This window comes from Melanerpes formicivorus, unplaced genomic scaffold (genome assembly GCF_026170545.1).
Source record: "Melanerpes formicivorus ecotype bairdi unplaced genomic scaffold, bMelFor1.0.p_v2 SCAF_95, whole genome shotgun sequence".
Lineage (NCBI taxonomy): Eukaryota > Metazoa > Chordata > Aves > Piciformes > Picidae > Melanerpes > Melanerpes formicivorus.
This window is the reverse complement of record NW_027142447.1, coordinates 282,123-304,216: the sequence shown is the minus strand read 5'-3', so window position 1 is coordinate 304,216 and position 22,094 is coordinate 282,123. Positions and strand designations below refer to the sequence as shown.

General features: G+C 53.2%; 1 protein-coding gene across 3 annotated transcripts in view; it reads left to right on the top strand.

Annotated features, from left to right (window-relative positions):
• The window catches only part of SIDT1 (SID1 transmembrane family member 1), a 60,458-nt gene that overhangs the window by 36,669 nt on the left and 1,695 nt on the right, over positions 1-22,094 (top strand). For 2 of the 3 annotated variants that reach the window (XM_068165929.1, XM_068165930.1), the window contains 14 exons: positions 2,412-2,483; positions 4,710-4,858; positions 6,531-6,604; positions 8,250-8,316; positions 9,076-9,149; positions 10,473-10,596; positions 12,691-12,808; positions 14,602-14,738; positions 15,661-15,769; positions 17,584-17,660; positions 19,366-19,412; positions 20,068-20,173; positions 20,494-20,604; positions 21,264-21,377. In XM_068165929.1, the coding sequence (XP_068022030.1) occupies positions 2,412-2,483; positions 4,710-4,858; positions 6,531-6,604; positions 8,250-8,316; positions 9,076-9,149; positions 10,473-10,596; positions 12,691-12,808; positions 14,602-14,738; positions 15,661-15,769; positions 17,584-17,660; positions 19,366-19,412; positions 20,068-20,173; positions 20,494-20,604; positions 21,264-21,377 (1,379 nt within the window). Of the gene's footprint in view, positions 1-2,411; positions 2,484-4,709; positions 4,859-6,530; positions 6,605-8,249; positions 8,317-9,075; positions 9,150-10,472; positions 10,597-12,690; positions 12,809-14,601; positions 14,739-15,660; positions 15,770-16,800; positions 16,816-17,583; positions 17,661-19,365; positions 19,413-20,067; positions 20,174-20,493; positions 20,605-21,263; positions 21,378-22,094 lie in introns of all 3 variants that reach the window. The other variant, XM_068165928.1, reaches the window with a different exon arrangement.

Here is a 22,094-nt window from a genome sequence, read left to right as displayed (position 1 = left end):
ATTGCCAGGCTGCAGGAAAGTTGCTTGGCTTTACTGTACCCTATCCTGTCTCCCTTTGCTACTGATTAGCCACATGATGTTGCAAGAATGAGGCTTTACAAGCAGCTGAACCTGTTCTGCTGTTTGTCACCACTGAAAGGCTTGGTCCTGATCCTGCTGCTCTTGTTTCCTTCCTTTTTGGGGAGATGGTTGTTTGACAGCTGTGAGAGAATCCATCTGGTTTTGGGTCTTGCTCTGTTTGTATCTAGTCCAAACACACTGCTACAGCAGGTTCACCTAGGGCAGGTTGCACAGGAGCACATCCAGGTGGGTTTTGAGAATCTCCAGAGAAGGAGACTCCACAATCTCTCTGTGCAGCCTGCTCCAGGGCTCCATCCCCTTTACAGGAAAGAAGGTTTTCCTCAAGTTGAGGTAGAACTTCTTGTGTTCCAGTCTGTGCCTGTTACCCCTCCTATCACTGGGGACCATCTTCTTGACCCCCACCCTGAAGGTATTTGTAAGCATTGATTTAAAACCCCCTCTGAGTCATCTTTCCTCCAAGCTAAGCAGCCCCAGGTCTCTCAGCCTTTCCTCATGAGAGTGATGTTCTATTCTCTTAATCATCCTCGTAGCCCACTATTAGACTCTCTCCAGTAGTTCCCTGTCTCTCTGGAGCTGGACACAATACTCCAAAGGAGGCCTCACTATGGCTGATTAGAAGGGCAGGAGAACCTGCCTTAACTTGCTGACCACATTCTTACTGCCCCCCAGGATACCATTGGCCACCTTGGCTGCAAGGGCACATTTCCTGTCTTAGGGACAACTTAGTGTCCACCAGGACTTCCAGGTCTTTCTCCACAGAGCTTTTTTCCAGCAGGTCAACCTCCAACCTGTACAGGTGCCTGGAGCTATTCTTGCCCAGGTGCAGGACTCTACACTTGTCCTTGTTGAATTTTGTTGGGTTCTTCTCCACCCAACTCTCCAGAGGCAAAAGGAGTAGATGTGGAGGCAGGAGGGGAAAGGTCCAGTGCAGTCTGACTGGGAGGTGCAGCCCTCCTTGCCTCAGGTGTGTGAGCAGAAGGCAAGGTCTTCCTAGCCCTCAAAGGCTTGCCCTCCTTGTCAAGGGGAGGTTTAGGCTGGATGTTAGGAAGAAATTCTTTCCAGAAAGAGAGATTGGCCATTGGAATGTGCTGCCCAGGGAGGTGGTGGAGTCACCATCACTGGAGGTGTTTAGGAAGAGCCTGGATGAGGCACTTGGTGCCATGGTTTAGTTGATTAGATGGTGCTGGGTGATAGGTTGGACTCGATCTCAAAGGTCTTTTCCAACCTGGTTAATTCTATTCTATGCTATAAAAATGATCACCACTTTTTGCATGGAGCACTCTCTGCTTCCTCCTTGCTTGGTGAAAACTCTGTAGCAGCTGCCTTGCCAAAGGCTGCCTAGGGCTCCTCAGAGGATAGCTGGAGGGACAGTGTTTGAGTAGATCAGTGCATGAGGAGGGGAAGGAGAAGAACTGGAAGTTCAGAAGGTTGCTGTGAATATTGTGAGACTTGCACTGGAATTTGCCAGACTTCCAGCTCCATAATGTGATCTCCAAAGGGTGTGCAGGAGGGAGGCTCAGGATTTGTGAGTGGAAGCAGCAGCCTGGTGGGGGGGCTGAAGGGAAAGGTTTGCTTCACGTTTCAAAGCAAGGTTTTCCCTTGTGTGCAGTACTCTGGAGGGAGACTGCCATCTGTTTGGAGAAACATTGCTTTGCCCAAGCTCCTCCAGCTCTTCAAGCTGTTTGTATTGGGAATAGTGTGGCCAGCAGGAGCAGGGAAGTCATTGTGCCCTGGACTCAGCACTGGTTAGGCCACACCTTGAGTCCTATGTCCAGTTCTGGGCCCCTCAGTTTAGGAAGGACATTGAGACACTTGAAAGTGTCCAGAGAAGGGCAACAAGGCTGGGGAGAGGCCTTGAGCACAGCCCTGTGAGGAGAGGCTGAGGGAGCTGGGGTTATTTAGCCTGGAGAAGAGGAGGCTCAGGGGTGACCTCATTGCTCTCTACAACTACCTGAAGGGAGGTTGTAGCCAGGTGGGGGTTGGTCTCTTCTCCCAGGCAACCAGCACCAGAACAAGAGGACACAGTCTCAAGCTGTACCAGTGGAAGGTTTAGACTCGAGGTGAGGAGAAAGTTCTTCACTGAGAGAGTTGTTCACCATTGGAATGTGCTGCCCAGGGAGGTGGTGGAGTCCCCATCCCTGGAGGTGTTCAAGAGGGGATTGGATGTGGCACTTGGTGCCATGGTTCAGTCATGAGGTCTGTGGTGACAGGTTGGGCTTGATTATCTTTGAGGTCTCTTCCAACCTTGTGATACTGTATTCACAGCTGAGATGGATTTTGAAGCACTGACATGCAACTCACTGTCTCTTTTGGCTCTGTTTCTGTTTCAGGATCTGGGATTATGACTTCTTCTCACCCCATTACAGCCAGCACCCCCGAGGGAAGCAGCTATGGTGCTATTGGTACAGTATCTTCCACAAGTGGGGGGGGCACAGGAAATGCTCTGCCTGGGGCAGAGGAAGGCAGGTTAAAGCCAGAAGGGAATAAAGCAGCAAGCTGCTTCAGTAGCAGCTTCTAACTACTTGGGGGGCAAAAAATGCAGCTTGGGAGGTTCAGGTGACAGTTTAGGGCAGAACATCTATGTCAGAGAGGTGGCACACCTCTGGAAGAGGTGCACAGAGAATCTCTCTCATTGGAAATGTTTGTTTCAGCTAGATGGAGCCACAGACACCTGGTAAATGTTGATGGCAATGCTGCTTCAGGCAGGAGGTTGACTAGGGGCTGCTAAAGGTCCCTTTCAACCAAGCTTCTAAGAGGCTCTTTAGCTCATCAATTGAATTTGAATTAACCAGGTTGGAAGAGACCTTTGAGATCATCCAGTCCAACCTATCACCCAACACCATCTAATCAACTAAACCATGGCACCAAGTGCCTCAGCCAGTCTCTTGCTAAACACCTCCAGTGATGGTGACTCCACCACCTCCCTGGGCAGCACATCCCAATGGCCAATCTCTCTTGCTGGGAAGAATTTCTTCCTAACATCCAGCCTAAACCTCCCCTGGCACAGCTTGAGACTGTGTCCTAATGATGACACAGACTAGCAAAATCTGAGATGTGCCTTTAGCTTTCATAGTTGTGTAGCCCAAGAAGACCAGAAGGAACCTAGGAAGAACACACAGAGCACTGAAATGAAACAAAATAATAGAAGCTTGCCTTTAGAACAAAGCATGCCTGTCACTGGAAGGCTGAAGGGTTATGTGCCACAAGGCAGGACAGAATTGGAGCTTCTTTTGGCCCAGAGGTTTCATCACAGTTATAACTAAGGTTGGAAGAGACCTCAAGGATCATCGAGTAAAACACCTATCAACACAGACCCCATGACCAGACCATGGCACCAAGTGCCACGTCCAATCCCCTCCTGAACACCTCCAGGGACGGTGACTCCACCACCTCCCTGGGCAGCACATCCCAATGACAAATGACTCTCTCAGTGAAGAATTTTCTCCTCACCTCGAGTCTAAACCTCCCCTGGCACAGCTTGAGACTGTGTCCTCTTGTTCTGGTGCTGGTTGCCTGGGAGAAGAGACCAACCTCTGCCTGTCTACAACCTCCTTTCAGGTAGTTGTAGAGGGCAATGAGGTCACCCCTGAGCCTCCTCTTCTCCAGGCTAAGCAACCCCAGCTCCCTCAGCCTCTCCTCACAGGGCTGTGCTCAAGGCCTCTCCCCAGCCTTGTTGCCCTTCTCTGGACACCTTCAAGTGTTTCTATTTCCTTCTTAAACTGAGGGGCCCAGAACTGGACACAGGACTCAAGGTGAGGCCTAACCAAAGCAGAGTACAGGGGCACAATGACTTCCCTGCTGCTGCTGGCCACACTATTCCTAATGCAGGCCAGGATGCTATTGGCCCTCTTGGCCACCTGGGCAGTGGGGGAGAAACAATGTGATGCTCTCAACAGGTGAAGCATGCCCTGGCAGCAGAGGAGAAAAACCTCACAAAGGTCCTGCTCCTCTGAGATGATGGGAAGTGCCTGCCTTTGCCTCAGTGTTTCTCAATCACCTTACAACAGTTTCCCCTTCTGTGGAAGGATTGGTGTTGAACAGCTTGGTACTGTGGACTTTAGGGCATAATCTTGGGGACCCAGGGTGAGGCAGTGCAGGTGCAGGGCTGTTTGAGGCAGCTGCTCAAATGAGAGGGGAGAGCACCTCTACGTAATTTTTGGTCCCTGCTCAGGCTGCATTTCCTCACTGTGGTGTAAGACCAGCCCTGACACTTGGATATCACTCAGCTATAGGACTCTGCAGGCCTTATGCTGTCTACAGCTACCTGGAGGGAGGTTGTAGCCAGGAGGGGGCTGGTCTCTTCTCTGTAGCAGCCAGCACCAGAAGAAGAGGACTGAGTCTCAAGCTGTGCCAGGGGAAGTTTAGGCTGGAGGTGAGGAGAAAGTTCTTCTCAGAAAGAGAGATTGGGCATTGGAATGTGCTGCCCAGGGAGGTGGTGGAGTCACCATCACTGGAGGTGTTTAGGAAGAGGCTGAATGAGGCACTTGGTGCCATGGTTTAGTTGATTAGATGGTGTTGGGTGACAGGTTGGACTGGATGATCTCAAAGGTCCCTTCCAACCTGGTTAATTTGATTTGAACTCTAGTCTATTCTAACTCTCTCTGTTGTTTTTCCTTGCTCTGCTCCAGATGAATCCAGCTCCAGTGGTGGACACCAGTTGTGTTCCCCTGAGCTCAAGCCACCAGCTGGTTATGACACTGACAGCTCTGTGGAGGAGGAGAGTGACTTTGACACCATGCCAGAGATTGAAAGCGATAAGAACGTCATCCGCACTAAGGTATGGCCCTGGACAGGAGGCTGGGTCATGGACACACCTGGGCCACAACCACCACTGGTCACCTGCCAGGACTTTGAGTTTCTGCTTCTCTCTTAGGTGGATTTAATCTAACAGAACTAAATATGCTGCTTTGGTGGCTTTCTACAAAGCTTTTTCTTCCTGTGCTGAGCGTGCTGCTGAAATGAGTGATTTAATGTGGAAACCCAGGAGGTATTAGGCACTGTTGAGGAAGGAGCACAGAGTGTCCCAGGAAGCACAAGGACAATAGTGTAGGGAGAAATAATATGCAGCAGATAGTTATCTGTTATAAGCAGTGGACTTGTTGCTGGAACGTGTCCAGAGAAGGGCAACAAAGCTGGGCAGGTTTTTCAGAGCACAAACCCTATGAGGAGAGGCTGAGGGAGCTGGGGTTGCTTAGCCTGGAGAAGAGGAGGCTCAGAGGAGATCTTCTTGCTCTCTACAACTCCCTGAAGGGAGGTTGTAGCCAGGTGGGGGTTGGTCTCTTCTCCCAGGCAACCAGCACCAGAACAAGAGGACACAGTCTTGAGCTGTGCTAGGGGAGGTTTAGGCTGGAGGTGAGGAAGAAATACCTCATAGAAAGCGAGATTGGCCATTGGAATGTGCTGCCCAGGGAGGTGGTGGAGTCACCATCACTGGAGGTGTTTACGATGAGGCACTTGGTATCATAGTATCAGTCAGGGTTGGAAGGGACCTCAAGGATCATCCAGTTCCAACCCCCCTGCCATGGGCAGGGACACCCCACCCTGCATCAGCCTGGCCACAGCCTCAGCCAGCCTGGGCTTAAACACCTCCAGGGAGGGAGCCCCAACCACCTCCCTGGACAACCCATTCCAGGGCTTCACCACTCTCATGGGGAAAAACCTCCTCCTCACCTCCAGCCTCAATCTCCCCACCTCCAGCTTCATTCCATTCCCCCTAGTCCTATCACTACCTGAGATCCTGAGCAGTCCCTCCCCAGCCTTCCTGTAGCCCTCTTCAGATACTGGAAGGCCACAATGAGGTCACCTGGGAGCCTTCTCTTCTGCAGACTGAACAGCCCCAACTCCTTCAGTCTGTCCTCACAGGAGAGGTGCTCCAGCCCTCTGCTCATCCTCCTGGCCCTTCTCTGGACACCTTCCAGCACCTCCACATCCCTCTTGGAATAGGGGCTCCAGAACTGGAGGCAGTACTCCAGGTGGGGTCTCAGCAGAGCTGAGCAGAGGGGGAGAATCACCTCCCTTGCCCTGCTGGCCACACTTCTCCTGATGCAGCCCAGGAGCTGAGAGCTCATGTTGGTGCCATGGTTTAGTTGATTAGATGGTGTTGGGTGATAGGTTGGACTTGATGATCTCAAAGGTCTTTTCCAACCTGGCTAATTCTGTATTCTCCAGGGGGTGTACTTTAATGGGACTTTAAGCTAGCAGCTCTCAAACTACCTTTCCTTGTTGCCCCACATGGCATGTCAAAGCCATTCCTGGAGGCCAGAGGGGTTTGCAGAACTCATTTCCCCTAGATTCCAGGGACACAATGAGCTCACTGTGGGGAAAAAAATGATACAAATAGGACCAAGCTGCATGTTGTCCAAATGCATCAAGATCTTCTACTGGCTTCTGTAATCCTCATCAGTTCTTTTCTGTTCTCTCCCCTCTTTCCCCACCCACTCATGTTCCAGGTGTTCCTCTATCTGTCAGACTTGTCCAGGAAGGACAGAAGGATTGTCAGCAAGAAATACAAAATCTATTTCTGGTAAGGCCCAGGCTCTGGACCCAGCCTCTGCTTGTGCAGTCTGTCCTCATGCCCTGCTGAACTACACTTTAGACCTGACTGTGTTCTTTGAGCCATCCTCTTACACATTCTGAACCAGTTCCAACCACTAAGTACAGATAGCACATAGCTCATAACAAGGATATTTTGACACCGCCCCCCACAGCAAACTCCAGGCCAAGCTGTCAGCCCCTGGCTTGGACAGCAGCACTCTGAGCTGGGTTGGGAACTGGCTGGAGGCTGAGCCCAGAGAGTGGTGGTGAATGGTGCCACAGCCAGCTGGCAGCCAGGCACCAGTGGTGTGCCCCAGGGATCAGTGCTGGGCCCCATGCTCTTTATCTGCATCGATGATCTGGATGAGGGGATTGTCAGTCATCAGCAAATTTGCAGAGGACACCAAGTTGGGAGCAGATGTTGATCTGTTGGAGAGTAGAAGGGCTCTGCAGAGGGACCTCGACTGACTGGACAGAAGGACAGAGTCCAACAGGATGGCATTCAACAAGTCCAAGTGCCAGGTGCTGCACTTTGGCCACAACAACCCCATGCAGAGCTACAGGCTGGGGTCAGAGTGGCTGAGAGCTGCCAAACAGAGAGGGACCTGGGGGTGCTGATCGACAGCTGCCTGAATATGAGCCAGCAGTGTGCCCAGGTGGCCAAGAAGTTCAATGGCATCCTGGCCTGCATTAGGAATAGTGTGGCCAGCAGGAGCAGGGAAGTCATTGTGCCCTGTACTCTGCATTGGTTAGGCCACACCTTGAGTCCTGTGTCCAGTTCTGGACCCCTCAGGTTAGGAAGGACATTGAGAGACTTGAACATGTCCAGAGAAGGGCAACAAGGCTGGGGAGAGGCCTTGAGCACAGCCCTGTGAGGAGAGGCTGAGGGAGCTGGGGTTGCTTAGCCTGGAGAAGAGGAGGCTCAGGGGAGACCTCATTGCTCTCTACAACTACCTGGGGGGGGGTTGTAGCCAGGAGGGGGTTGGCCTCTTCTCCCAGGTGACCAGCACCAGAACAAGAGGACACAGTCTCAAGCTGTGCCAGGGGATGTTTAGGCTGGAGGTGAGGAGAAAGTTCTTCACAGAGAGAGTCATTCATCATTGGAATGTGCTGCCCAGGGAGGTGGTGGAGTCACCATCCCTGGAGGTGTTCCAGAGGGGATTGGATGTGGCACTTGGTGCCATGGTCTAGTCATGAGCTCTGTGTTGGTAGGTTGGACTTGATGATCTTTGAGGTCTTTTCCAACCTTGGTGATTCAGTGATATTTGTGAACCAGGGCACACGTGATCCTGGAAACAGGTTCTGGTGTGCATGCTTGCTGTCATGAGTGGTAACAACTGATCTGCTGGAACATACTGGGGAAGGGGAGAGATTGGCACTCAAATGCACAAGTTTGTGGTCCACATCCTGGCTTTTCTTGTGCCATTGGTACTTGCTTCTTGTTTTGTTACCCCATTTGCTCTTTTGCTTCAGCAGATCATCACCAGAGATTCAAAGCTCAAGGAGGGGGGGCCCAAGGTTTGTGCCCTTAGGCAGAGAGGTGCACACCTTTTTCCACAGCACTTAGGGTTCTGTCCTGGGTGTGCACCAGCTGTTCTGGTGTGTGTAACTGCTGTTTCTTGTGTCCTCTGCAGGAACATCATCACCATTGCAGTGTTTTATGCCCTGCCAGTCATCCAGCTCGTCATCACGTACCAGACGGTGTGTTGGGCTCGGAGGCTGTCTCCTGTGCTTGGGTCCTCTTGCCTTTAGACTTGCTCTGTGTGAGGATGACAGTTGTGGTGAGGCTGGGATCCCCCAGGTATCCTGTGCTGTGTGAAGGGCAGTTTACCTCAGCCACTCTCTTTGCACCATGTGTTGAGTGCTGCTGCTGGCTTGGCTCCCTGAGCTTGCAGTTCTGCACTTTGTTTTGCTTGGGAAGCAGCACTTGCTCTTTCCCTGCTCATCTGATGTCTCACTTGGGGCCTGTTTCATTTTAGAGACAGGAGGAATAAGCTCTTACCTCTAAAAGATAACTGGAAGCAAGTAGGGTTTGCTGTGGTATGAGTGACTTCTCCTCCCTTCTCCCCATCCTTGCTGCCCTGCTCTTAACTCAGGTACTTGCAAGCAGATCTGTTATTAGTGGGGCTGAGAGCACCCTCCTTGCTCTGCAGACTGTTGTCAGGTTTGTGGTCTTACAGCAATGTCTTAGCCCCTCCTAAAAGCTTCACTTGAAGATGTCATTACTTCCCTGTGCCAGTGCTGGCTCTAGAGGTGTCCTGGTACACCCTGTGTAGATGAAGTGTTTGCATGAAGCAGACCCCCCAGAACAGGGAGGATAACATAGAGTGGTCCAGGCCAGAAGGGACATCCAAAGGTCATCTAGTCCGACCTCCCTGCAGGCAGCAGGGACATCCCAAGCTGCCCAGGGCCTCGTTGGGTCACTGCTAATGCCAGATCTCCCATCTCCTCTCTGTCCAGGTAGTAAATGTGACAGGCAATCAAGACATCTGCTACTATAACTTTCTGTGTGCTCATCCCCTTGGAGTGCTGAGGTGAGTGAGGCCTGCAGTCACTGCATCATGCATGCCTTCTGAGTATTTGTGCTGTGCTCAAGTCAGGAGTTCATCCTTGCCAGCTCACAGTACCTGTGTCCATAACACCACTGAGACTTGGAACTCTTGAGCTTTCTGTTCTCCTCAGCACTGGATTGCAGAGAGGTGCAAGCAGCTGGGTTCCCCTGGTCAACTTATGGCACAGCAGTGAGGTGTCCTTGTGCTTTTCTTGGATACTCTCACTTGTATCCAAGGAGCAGGAAGCTCTTCAAAGGTGTTCAGATCAATCCTTCCAGTGCAGCATTTCTCTGAACTGAAGTGGGAGTGCAGAGGGAGGACTGACTTTTGGGGGGGGAGTCTGGCAGAGGAGGGACTGACCTTGGGGGGAGTCTGGCAGAGGAACAGAATAGAATAGATCAGGTGGGAGCCTGGTAGAGGAGGGACTGATCTTGGAGGGGGAGCCTGGCAGAGGAATGGAATAGAATAAACCAGGTTGGAGCCTGGCAGAGGGGGGACTGACCTTGGAGGGGAGCCTGGCACAGGAGGTTATAAGCCTACTGGGGCAGGTGAACTACTCCTCCTAAAATCATTATCCAGGGAGCAGTTAGCAAGTGTTTAGAAGTTGCTGAGGTGGAGAGTGGTGGAGGGGAAGAGCTGCATCAGAAGTGTAGCCAGCAGATCGAGGGAGGTGATCCTCCCCCTCTACTCAGCCCTGGTGAGACCCCACCTGGAGTACTGCCTCCAGTTCTGGAGCCCCTATTCCAAGAGGGATCTGGAGGTGCTGGAAGGTGTCCAGAGAGGGCCACAAGGATGATCAGAGGGCTGGAGCACCTCTCCTGTGAGGACAGACTGAAGGAGTTGGGGCTGTTCAGTCTGGAGAAGAGAAGGCTCCAAGGAGACCTAATTGTGGCTTTCCAGTATCTGAAGGGGGCTACAAGAAGGCTGGGGAGGGACTGCTCAGGATCTCAGGTAGTGATAGGAGTAGGGGGAATGGAATGAAGCTGGAGGTGGGGAGATTGAGGCTGGAGGTGAGGAGGAAGTTCTTCCCCATGAGAGTGGTGAAGCCCTGGAATGGGTTGTCCAGGGAGGTGGTCGAGGCCCTGTTCCTGGAGGTGTTTAAGCCCAGGCTGGCTGAGGCTGTGGCCAGCCTGATCTAGTGTGGGGTGTCCCTGCCCATGGCAGGGGGGTTGGAACTAGATGATCCTTGTGGTCCCTTCCAACCCTGACTGATACTATGATAAAATGGATTCAGCTTGTTGTGGTCAAGGGTTCAGCATCCTGCTGCTGTGCTGCCTTTGTCTTAAAGCTCCTCTTTGCCTGCAGTGCCTTCAACAACATCCTCAGCAATGTAGGCCACATGCTGCTGGGCTTTCTCTTCCTCCTCATTGTGCTGCGCAGGAACATCCTCCACCGCCGGGCCATGGAGATGAAAGACATCTATACCCTGGTAGGAAACATGGATGCATGGGGCTGGGAGGAGGGGGGAAACAAAGGAGAGCTTGAAAACCAGTGATACACAGTGGGCTTCCATTTGCCTTCCTTGCTGGAGGACTGAATCCTCCCCTTTCCCTCCACTGAGGAAGAGCCTAGGTGGGACACTCATGTATGATGACACAGCCCCAGGACATGGCTGCTTATGATGTGTCCATGGGTCTGTGTTACCACAGCCTGGGCTTCTGAACACCAGCAGATCCAGCAGATGAAGAGAGGAATGACTCAAATGGCTGTGGCTTTTCCTCCAGTGCTCACTGAGAAGGAAGTAAGACAATGGAAGTGTCCCAAGATTTATAGTGAGCTTAAATTTGTACTAGGAGTTTCTTCTTGGCACTCCTATTAGCACTCTGTGCTGGGTTAGGAACTGGCTGGAGGCTGAGCCCAGAGAGTGGTGGTGAATGGTGCCACAGCCAGCTGGCAGCCAGGCACCAGTGGTGTGCCCCAGGGATCAGTGCTGGGCCCCATCCTGTTCAATATCTTTAGTAAGGATCTGGATAAGGGCATTATCATAAGGAAATTTGCAGATGACACCGAGCTGGGGGCAGGAGTTGATCTGTTAGAGGGTTGGAGAGCTCTGCAGAGAGCCCTTGCCAGGCTGGGCAGATGGGCAGAGGCCAAGGGCAGGAGATTGAACACATCCAAGTGCCAGGTTCTGCACATTGGCCACAACAACCCCATGCAGTGCTACAGGCTGGGGTCAGAGTGGCTGAGAGCAGCCAGGCAGAGAGGGACCTGGAGGTGCTGGTTGATAGTAGGCTGAACATGAGCCTGCAGTGTGCCCAGGCAGCCAAGAGGGCCAATGGCATCCTGGCCTGCATCAGGAACAGTGTGGCCAGCAGGAGCAGGGAGGTCATTCTGCCTTGTACCCATCTCTGGTTAGGCCACACCTTGAGTCCTGTGTCCAGTTCTGGGCCCCTCAGTTTAGGAAAGATGTTGAGTTGCTGGAAGGTGTCCAGAGAAGGGCAACAAGGCTGGGGAGGGGTTTGGAGCACAGCCCTGTGAGGAGAGGCTGAGGGAGCTGGGGTTGCTTAGCCTGGAGAGGAGGAGGCTCAGGGGTGACCTCATTGCTCTCTACAACTTCCTGAAGGGAGGTTATAGCCAGGTGGGGGTTGGTCTCTTCTCCCAGGTAACCAGCACCAGAACAAGAGGACACAGTCTCAAGCTGCACCAGGGGAGGTTTAGGCTGGAGGTTAGGAAGAAATTCTTCCTAGACAGAGAGATTGGCCATTGGAATGTGCTGCCCAGGGAGGTGGTGGAGTCACCATCACTGGAGGTGTTCAGGAGGAGACTGGATGAGGCACTTGGTGCCATGGTTTAGTTGACCAGATGGTGTTGGGTGATAGGTTGGACCTGATGATCTCAAAGGTCTTTTCCAACCTGGTTACTTCTATTCTAAGAGGGAGTTGACCTGCCTGTGATAACCCAGAGGAAGTTGGCTGCCTCTGGCTTTGAAGCTGAGCTCCTTGTAGTCAGTTTCTGCAGTTATCCTGTGGGAGTAAATGGAGAAGTCTGTAGCCCTGTGGGCAATGGTGCTGGTGGCATCTGAAGACAAACAGCTGTTTCCACTGGCTTGGTATCAATTAAAGGCCTTAGCAGTTTTGAGGGTCTGCTGCTTATGGGTTTCAGATGAGAGCTCAGCCAGTTTGCAGCGGAGAAGCTTTCTCACCTAGCTGGTGGACTCTGTTCCTCAGATGCTTTTAACCCTCTGCTGATCACAAGCACAAAGCTGCTGTTTTGGCTCCCTGGTGCTCTCAGTTCTGGGCAGGATGTAGTGTGGCACAATGCACAGAGCAGAGTTTCAAGAGGTCAGTACCAAGGCACTGAGATCCTGAGGTCTGTACCCCAGAAGTCTGTGTGGTTAGCTTGGGTTTGCTGGCTGTGCAGCATGGCTACACACTGAGCCCCTGGCTGCACACAGTGTGCTGTGCTGCACTGATGACTGCAGGGCATGCTGCAGGTGTTAGCAGGGACAAGGTGCTGGAGAGGGGAAGCTTGCTTGTCACCAGAGCAGTGAGGGTACTTACTGTGCAGCTCTGCTCTCTTCCAGGACTATGGCATCCCAAAACATTTTGGCCTCTTTTATGCTATGGGAATTGCTCTGATGATGGAAGGGGTGCTCAGTGCCTGCTACCATGTCTGCCCTAACTACTCCAATTTCCAGTTTGGTAAGCTGAGTCTCCTTTCACCTTTTGAGCTGGAGGTAGGATTTGCCATGCTTTGTTTCCTCCTGCTGAGTTGTTAGCATTTCCCATCCCTCTATCCTTGCAACCCTCCTTGGAGTCTCTCTGTTCCAAGGCTCACTCAGGAGGCAGTGAGGTTTTGGATGCTGGGGAGTGACACATCTTAGTATCCTCTCCAGACCTTGGGACTCTGGTAGTGCACAGCTGGCAAGATCTGCCTTTGCTTTTGCAGCTCAGTGTTTGAAGTAAGAGTACAGCCTGACTGGCAGAGGGCTCAAGCCTAGGAAGCCTTTGTCTGCAGCCTCAGTGGAAACCCCTGGGTCCTTCACCTTCCTGGGAAAGAAGACATGGGCAGCATCTGTCTGTGTGGACAAATATGAGAGGGAATGAAGATGAGTGAGCCAGGGTCACCTCAGTGGCAGCACAAGAGGCAGTGGCCACAAATTGAAACAGAGTAAAGAGGGAAAACTTTATCTGAACAAAGGGAAAGAAGGGTTTTAAACTTCCAATTTTTTGTCTTTCTCACTCTGATTGTCAAAGACTGAGGAGTTTGCCCAAGGAAGTTGTGAGGTGCTTGCAGAGATACTTGCAGAGGGACCTTGCCAGGCTGGACAGATGGGCAGAGTCCAAGGACATGAGATTGAACACATCCAAGTGCCAGGTTCTGCACATTGGCCACAACAACCCCATGCAGTGCTACAGGCTGGGGTCAGAGTGGCTGAGAGTAGCCAGGCAGAGAGGGACCTGGGGGTGCTGGTTGATAGTAGTCTGAACATGAGCCTGCAGTGTGCCCAGGCAGCCAAGAAGGCCAATGGCATCCTGGCCTGCATCAGGAACAGTGTGGCCAGCAGGAGCAGGGAAGTCATTCTGCCCCTGTACACTGCACTGGTTAGGCCACACCTTGAGTCCTGTGTCCAGTTCTGGGCCCCTCAGTTTAGGAAAGATGTTGAGTTGCTGGAAGGTGTCCAGAGAAGGGCAACAAAGCTGGGGAGGGGTTTGGAGCACAGCCCTGTGAGGAGAGGCTGAGGGAGCTGGGGTTGCTTAGCCTGGAGAAGAGGAGGCTCAGGGGAGACCTTCTTGCTCTCTACAACTCCCTGAAGGGAGGTTGACAGGCAGAGGCTGGTCTCTTCTCCCAGGTAACCAGCACCAGACCAAGAGGACACAGTCTCAAGCTGTGCCAGGGGTGGTTCAGACTGGATGTTATGAAGAAGTTCTTCCCAGAAAGAGAGACTGGCCATTGGAATGTGCTGCTTGGGGAGGTGGTGGAGTCCACATCCCTGGAGGTGTTTAGGAAGAGCCTGGATGAGGCACTTGGTGCCATGGTTGAGTTGATTAGATGGTGTTGGATGATAGTTTGGACTTGATGATTTGAAGGCCTCTTCCAACCTGGTTAACTCTATTCTATGCTCCAAAAGCCTGTCTGGTTGTGGTCCTGAACAACCTTCTTACAGCTGACCCTACTTGAGCAGGACATGTTGGGACAATCTCCAGAGGTGCCTTTCAGCCTCAGCCACTCACTGATTCTCTTCCTGTTTCTGTGCTGCACTGTTAGGCACTTTGCCCTTTGTCCCTTTAGTTTCTGTTATGCCAGAGCATGGCAGATGTGCTGCAAGATGCCAAGCACAGAGTGCTGTACCATACAGTGCAGCAGCAGGCACTGGTGCCAGCCAGCCTTGGGTTTGACCCTACTGCTGTCCTACTTTATCTGCACTCAGAGCAGCTGTCTCAGCTTGCTAGGAGTACCTGTCCTCACTGGTTTTGTTGTGTCCCCTCCATAGACACCTCCTTCATGTACATGATTGCAGGACTGTGCATGCTGAAGCTCTACCAGACCCGACACCCAGACATCAATGCCAGCGCCTACTCCGCCTACGCCTCCTTCGCTGTGGTGATCTGCCTGGCTGTCCTTGGAGTGGTATGCCTCCCTCTTTAGCTACCTGCTCCTCTGGGAGGGTGATAGTTAGTCAGTTAGAGGGCAGAAAGGCTCTGCAGAGGGACCTCGACAGATGGGCAGAATCCAACAGGATGGCATTCAACAAGTCCAAGTGCCAGGGGCTGCACTTTGGCCACAACAACCCCATGCAGAGCTACAGGCTGGGGTCAGAGTGGTTGGAGAGCAGCCAGGCAGAGAGGGACCTGGGGGTGCTGATTGACAGCCACCTGAGTATGAGCCAGCAGTGTGCCCAGGCAGCCAAGAGGGCCAATGGCATCCTGGCCTGCATTAGGAATAGTGTGGCCAGCAGGAGCAGGGAAGTCATTGTGCCCTGTGCTCAGCACTGGTTAGGCCACACCTTGAGTCCTGTGTCCAGTTCTGGGCTCCTTAGTTTAGGAAGGACATTGAGACACTTGAAGGTGTCCAGAGAAGGGCAGCAAGGCTGGGGAGAGGCCTTGAGCACAGCCCTGTGAGGAGAGGCTGAGGGAGCTGGGGTTGTTTAGCCTGGAGAAGAGGAGGCTCAGGGGAGACCTCATTGCTCTCTACAACTACCTGAAGGGAGGCTGTAGCCAGGCAGAGGTTGGTCTCTTCTCCCAGGTGACCAGCACCAGAACAAGAGGACACAGTCTCAAGCTGCACCAGGGGAGGTTTAGACTCAAGGTGAGGAGAAAGTTCTTCCCAGAGAGTCATTTGTCATGGGAATGTGCTGCCCAGGGAGGTGGTGGAGTCACCATCCCTGAAGATGTTCAGGAAGAGCCTGGAGGAGGCACTTGGTGCCATGGTTTAGTTGATCAGATGGTGGTGGGTGATAGGTTAGACTCGATCTTGAAGGTCTCTTCCAACCTGGTTTATTCAATTCTATTCAACAGGTCTCAGTTTGCTTTTCATATGTCTTTGCTTTTAGGTGTTTGGGAAAAATGATGTGTGGTTTTGGGTGGTTTTCTCCATGATCCATGTTCTGGCCTCGCTGGCTCTCAGCACCCAGATCTACTACATGGGCCGCTTCAAGATAGGTGAGTACTGGCTGCACCCTCTTGCTTGGGGCAGTGCAGGGGTATCCCTGTCCTCACTTGTGTGAGCCACCTATGCAGTGCACCTGTGAGCACAGTCCCTTGTGCTTGTCTTCTGGTTTTCCTGTCCTCTCATCTGTCTGAGACTTTCTGGCCTCTCTGAAGACATCAATGTGCACTTGCAGCCCAGAAAGCCAATCAGAGCCTGGGCTGCAGCAGGAGAAGTGTGGCCAGCAGGGCAAGGGAGGTGATTCTCCCCCTCTGCTCAGCTCTGCTGAGACCCCACCTGGAGTACTGCCTCCAGTTCTGGAGCCCCTGTTACAAGAGGGATCTGGAGGTGCTGGAAGGTGTCCAGAGAAGGGCCATGAGGATGATCAGAGGGCTGGAGCACCTCTCCTGTGAGGACAGACTGAAGGAGTTGGGGCTGTTCAGTCTGGAGAAGAGAAGGCTCTGAGGTGACCTCATTGTGGCCTTCCAGTATCTGAAGAGGGCTACAGGAAGGCTGGGGAGGGACTGCTCAGGATCTCAGGTAGTGCTAGGACTAGGGGGAATGGAATGAAGCTGGAGGTGGGGAGATTGAGGCTGGAGGTGAGGAGGAAGTTCTTCCCCATGAGAGTGGTGAAGCCCTGGAATGGGTTGTCCAGGGAGGTGGTTGAGGCCCCATCCCTGGAGATGTTTAAGCCCAGGCTGGCTGAGGCTGTGGCCAGGCTGATCTAGTGTGGGGTGTCCCTGCCCATGGCAGGGGGGTTGGAACTAGATGATCCTTGCAGTCCCTTCCAACCCTGACTGATACTATGATCCTGCTGCTGCTGCTTCCCAGACCCATGGGAGTCAGCAGGAGCTGTCTGCTTTGTGGTGCCAGAACTGGACTCTGTGCCTGTCAGCTTCAGCTCTCCCTAGCACTGTGCTCAGAAGAGTGAACTCTGTAAAACTGCCATGGGGGTGAGGGGGCAGAGGGTCTGGTGAGGAGACTGGCTCCTATGCTCTGCTTACAAATGTGTTTCTCCTTCCTCTTCTGCTCTTGCCTGCCTCAGATGGCCCTGACTCAGGTAACTGTCAGCAGCTCTCAGTGTCTTCTGAAGTGACTGAGCAGCCTTGTGTGTGTGTGTATGTGTGGGGAGGCAGGCTTGTGTGCTGCCTAGCACTGGCCCTTAAGAGGAGAATTCAGTTTGTCAGTGGCACCAGCAGTTCTTTGGCAGGAAAGAGAGGTCCCAGTGCAGGGAGAGGTCCCAGTGCAGGGAAAGGTCCCAGTGCAGGGGGCTTTTCAAGCCCTACATCTGCTGCAGAAGAAGGAGGGGGGTGTGGTGTGGGTGTGTGCATGAGTGTCTGTCCATCTCCACAGTCAAGCTTCTGCAATGATTTTTGAAAGCAGGAGTGCCTTGAGTGTGCTCTGCCCCTTTAGGGCCCTCTGAGGGCTGCAGGATCTGTTCCTGCTGTCTCCTTGCTTGTTCCCTCAAAGGGGCTTCCTACACACACATCTTTCTCAGAGGTGTGGCTGCCAAGCCAGCCTGTCTGCCTCTACAGACAGGGCCTGTTTGACTTCTGGGCAGTGCTAGTGTTGAGAGGATTATTGGGTTTTTTCCCCCACCAATTTTAACCTGTTGCTCTGGCCAAGTGCCCTCCGTGGCTGCCCTTCTGCTCAGCACAGGCTGCTGCCAGAGGGCAAGGAAGGAGTGTTCACACCTGGACCATGCACAGGCTGGGTCCTCTGTCAGCTAGTGGGTGTCAATGTCTTCCCTTGTAGGCAGATGGATCTCACTGTGCTGGCAGTTGCATACAGAAACACTGTTGTGGCTTTTTCTCCTCCTCTTTGACAGACCTGGGGATGTTCCGGCGGGCAGCGATGGTGCTCTACACAGACTGCATCCAGCAGTGCAGTCGACCCATGTACATGGTAGGTGCTTCTCAGCCCAGCAGTGGCCCACTTCCTAGGCAGGGTGCAGAGGAAGCAAGTGGGACTGTTGGGGGGGGGGGGGGGAAAACCCGATTCTCCCTGCTTCCATCTCTCTACTGGAATAGTTTATACCCCCACCCTTAATCTCAGGTTGGGTGAATGAAGGGCAAAGGTGATAGAAGCATGCTAGGATCTGCCTTTGCTCTTGCTCCTAAAGGGAAGCACATGAGGTGCAGTGCAGCCTCACTGGGGAAGGCAGCAATGATTTTGGCTCTGAATAGAATAGAATTAACCAGGCTGGAAAAGACCTTCAAGATCATCAAGTCCAACCTATCACCCAGCACCACCCAATCATCTCAACTGTGGCACCAAGTCTCACAGAATCACCAAGGTTGGAAGAGACCTCAAGGTCACCACAGACCTCATGACTAGACCATGGCACCAAGTGCCACATCCAATCCCCTCTTGAACACCTCCAGGGATGGGGACTCCACCACCTCCCTGGGCAGCACATTCCAATGGGCAATCTCTCTCTCTGGGAAGAATTTCTTCCTAACATCCAGCCTAAACCTCCCCTGGCACAGCTTGAGACTATGTCCTCTTGTTCTGGTGCTGGTTGCCTGGGAGAAGAGACCAACCCCCACCTGGCTACAACCTCCCTTCAGGGAGTTGTAGAGAGTGATAAGGTCTCCCCTGAGCCTCCTCTTCTCCAGGCTAAGCAACCCCAGCTCCCTCAGCCTCTCCTCACAGGGCTGTGCTCCAAACCCCTCCCCAGCTTTGTTGCCCTTCTCTGGACACCTTCCAGCAACTCAACATCTTTCCTAAACTGAGGGGCCCAGAACTGGACACAGGACTCAAGTTGTGGCCTAACCAGTGCTGAGTACAGGGCACAATGACCTCCCTGCTCCTGCTGGCCACACTGTTCCTGATGCAGGCCAGGATGCCATTGGCCTTCTTGACTGCCTGGGCACACTGCAGGCTCATGTTCAGCCTACCATCAACCAGCACCCCCAGGTCCCTCTCTGCCTGGCTGCTCTCAGCCACTCTGACCCCAGCCTGTAGCACTGCATGGGGTTGTTGTGGCCAATGTGCAGAACCTGGCACTTGGATGTGTTCAATCTCCTGCCCTTGGCTCTGCCCATCTGTCCAGCCTGTCCAGGTCCCTCTGCAGAGCCTCTCTACCCTCCAGCAGATCAACTCCTGCCCCCAGCTTGGTGTCAGCTGCAAATGTACTGATGATGGACTCAATGCCCTCATCCAGATCATCAATAAAGATATTGAACAGGATGGGGTCATTTCCCAGCTGTGAGTAAAGTGTCTCCCTGTGCCAGGGGAGGTTTAGGTTGGAGGTGAGGAAAAAGTTCTACACAGAGAGAGTGATTGCCCATTGGAATGTGCTGCCTGGGGAGGTGGTGGAGTCACCATCACTGGAGGTGTTCAGGAGGAGACTTGATGGGGTGCTTGGTGCCATGGGTTAGTTTTTTAGGTGGTGTTGAATTGGTTGATGGGCTGGACTCGTTGATCTTGAAGGTCTCTTCCAACCTGGTCTGGTCTATTGACTTTCATCAAATTTGGGGGGGTCAGAGCATGGGTGCTGGCAGGAGCCAGACCTCACTCTCACATAATGACATCCTGAATCTCTGAGACAAAGGCCTGTCTTTGCATTTCCTTCTGTTGCATATGATCATCAGTGTCTTCTCTTCAGGACAGGATGGTGCTGCTCATTGTTGGAAACCTGGTCAACTGGTCCTTGTGAGTAGTGGAGTGTGTCTGTCTTGTGGGCTTGTGCATGTGGCCTGCAAGATTCACTCTTGCCACAGGTGGCCTGAAGTGCTGGGGGCACCCAGCAGTGTTTGTCCAAGAACCCTGTGCTGGGGTCCTTCTGACACATTTTGGCAAGGAGTTTGCTGAGCACTGATGGTAGGGAGGTCCATGGGCTGCAGTGCAACACTGTGTGAGGCATCCCTGAGTGCTTCAGCTAGTGCTGTCCCTGGTGGCTTGCCTCTGAGCAAGCTTGTGAAGAGCTGGCCTGCTGCTGTGGTGCTGGGGCAGTTGTGCTGTGCAAGTAGCTGGGAGCTCTGTGGCACAGCCAATGTTCAGGAGACTTGACAGATGCTCCTCAATTACAGAGCCTGGCTCAGCACTAGCTTCCTGGGTGGAGGGATCAGCTCCTGGATGATACCCATCCTCTGGGGTCTCTGCTCTCAGCAGCTGACTATGGCCAAGCTTTGCTTCTCAGCAGGGAGCAGCAGCAAGCAGTGCATTTTCTGCATGGAACTGGGGGGTTGTGGCAGTGCTGCTGTATTCTGTGGCCTGGGAAGAGCAGCAGGTGGCTGTCAGTGTTGAGGGGGGTACCTTGTCCCCCATGACCAAGGCTGTCTAATGTCCTTTCTTCCCTCTCCCTCAGTGCTGTCTTTGGGCTGGTGTATCGGCCCAGAGATTTCGCCTCCTACATCCTGGGGATCTTTATCTGTAACCTGCTGCTGTATCTGGCTTTCTACATCATCATGAAGGTAAAAGGAGGCAGCTGTAGCTGTCTTTGAGGTGCCTGTTTCCAAATGTGCCTCTCTTCTGGCCTGGGTTTGGAGGTTGGGTTCCTGTGGTGCTGCAGAGGGATGTGGAGGGGTCCGAGTGGGGCTCAGAGTGGGACAAGGTGTTGGTGCTGGGGAAGGATGCTGTGCAGACATCTCAGGGGTGCCTGGGCTGTGTCTCCCCTGGGGTGGACAGCCCTTCCCAAATGCAGATGGCATAGCCTGGTGTGTCAGCCCTGTGCATGGCTCTGACCTCTGGGATGAAATTGGAGCACATTGTGAGGCGGTGTCCCTGTCTGCAGCTCCGCAGCTCTGAGAAGCTCCTGCCCATCCCTCTCTTCTGCATTGTGGCCACAGCAGTGGTGTGGGCAGCTGCCCTCTACTTCTTCTTCCAGAACCTCAGCAGCTGGGAGGTAAAATTCCCCTTTCACTGTCCTTCTGTCCACCTCTTGTCATCTTTCCTATGGGGAAGAGTCTTGGGCTGCTTGTGGAGAGCTGAATGCACCTAACTCCTTAGGCAGACTGGGAAGGGAGTGTGGGAGGCTGTGCTGAGCCAAAAATGACTGTAAGCCTGCAGCTGCAGAGAGAGTACTGATGACCCAGGTGATGTGGCAGTGACTGGTGCTCACTAGGAGACAGAGAAGCTGGGGGTCTGAAAGGAAAAGCAGGCAAATCCTGAGCAGTGCTGAATAGAAGGCTTCTCCCTGGAGGAATAACCCACAGGGGGTTGTTAGGGCTCTCTTTAGCCTGGGAGGCTCTTAAAATCCTGACTGGGTGCCTTCAAACAAGATCCTGTGTCCATCTCCATGGAAGGGCCTTGCTGGAGGGTGGTCTGGTGGAGGCTGTGCCCAGCCCCAGATGTAGAGAGCAGAGGGCTCTCCCCAGATCTGTCTCTGGGTTTGGGTATGGTGTAATGTTCCTGTCCTACTCTCACTACGTGTCTGGCAAGCACAGCACTTTTTCTTGGCTCCTGCTTGGATGCTTAGGAGGACAACCTCCAGAGGGTCTAGTGTAGCCAGCAGGGGCCCTGTGTCAGTGGCTCCAGGTCCTGACCCCCTGCCTGCTTCCCTAGGAGACTCCAGCAGAGTCCCGGGAGAAGAACCGGCCCTGCATCCTGCTGGGCTTCTTTGATGACCATGATGTCTGGCACTTCCTCTCTGCAGCTGCCTTGTTCTTCTCCTTTCTGGTGAGTCCTGCTGAGCCTCTGGCCTTATGATCTCTTCTTCATCCTTGTTCTCTCTATCTGCCCAGAGGACCCCACAAGAGTTTCCCAGCTCCTCTGCCTCTAGACAGTCTTCACGGTGGGATGCTTCTTGTCAGTGGGTTCAGGGATTAGGCTTTCTCCTTCTGCCTTAGCTGCTCCCTGGGCCTCCTGGCCTCAAATTGTTGCTGGGGGAGTGGGTCACATAGCTGTTGTAGGGAACCTGAGGGGTTGCTAATGGGGCCAACCCTTTCATGAGTTTGTCCCCAGGAAGGAACCCTGCTCCCTTTGCCCCCTGCAGTAGGGTCACTGGTGTGGGGCTTGGCTCACTCCTGAGCTCTCCAGTATTTTGGTGGTTGACTCCTGCTCTCCTCTACTTGCTTCCTCTTTCCTGCTGTGTGTGGTGGCCAAGGGGGAGATGCCCCCAGCAATGGGGTCAGTGCATGGTGTTTTGGGGCAGTGAGGAGGCAGCTCAACCCTGGCTGTGCAAGGTGCAAGCTGCTTGTGAAGGAGCTGTGGGGCCACGGGCAATACCTGGAGCTGTGGCAAGCAATCTCCACCATGCTGCCTCCTGGGTGGCTTGTCAGAGGCCAGTGCTGGGGGAGCAGCTTACAAGCAGTGTCTTCATTGTGGCTGGGGCAGGGCTACCTGCTCAGCTCCTTGCAGCACTGCCTGTCAGCTATGACCTGCCAGAGTGACTGG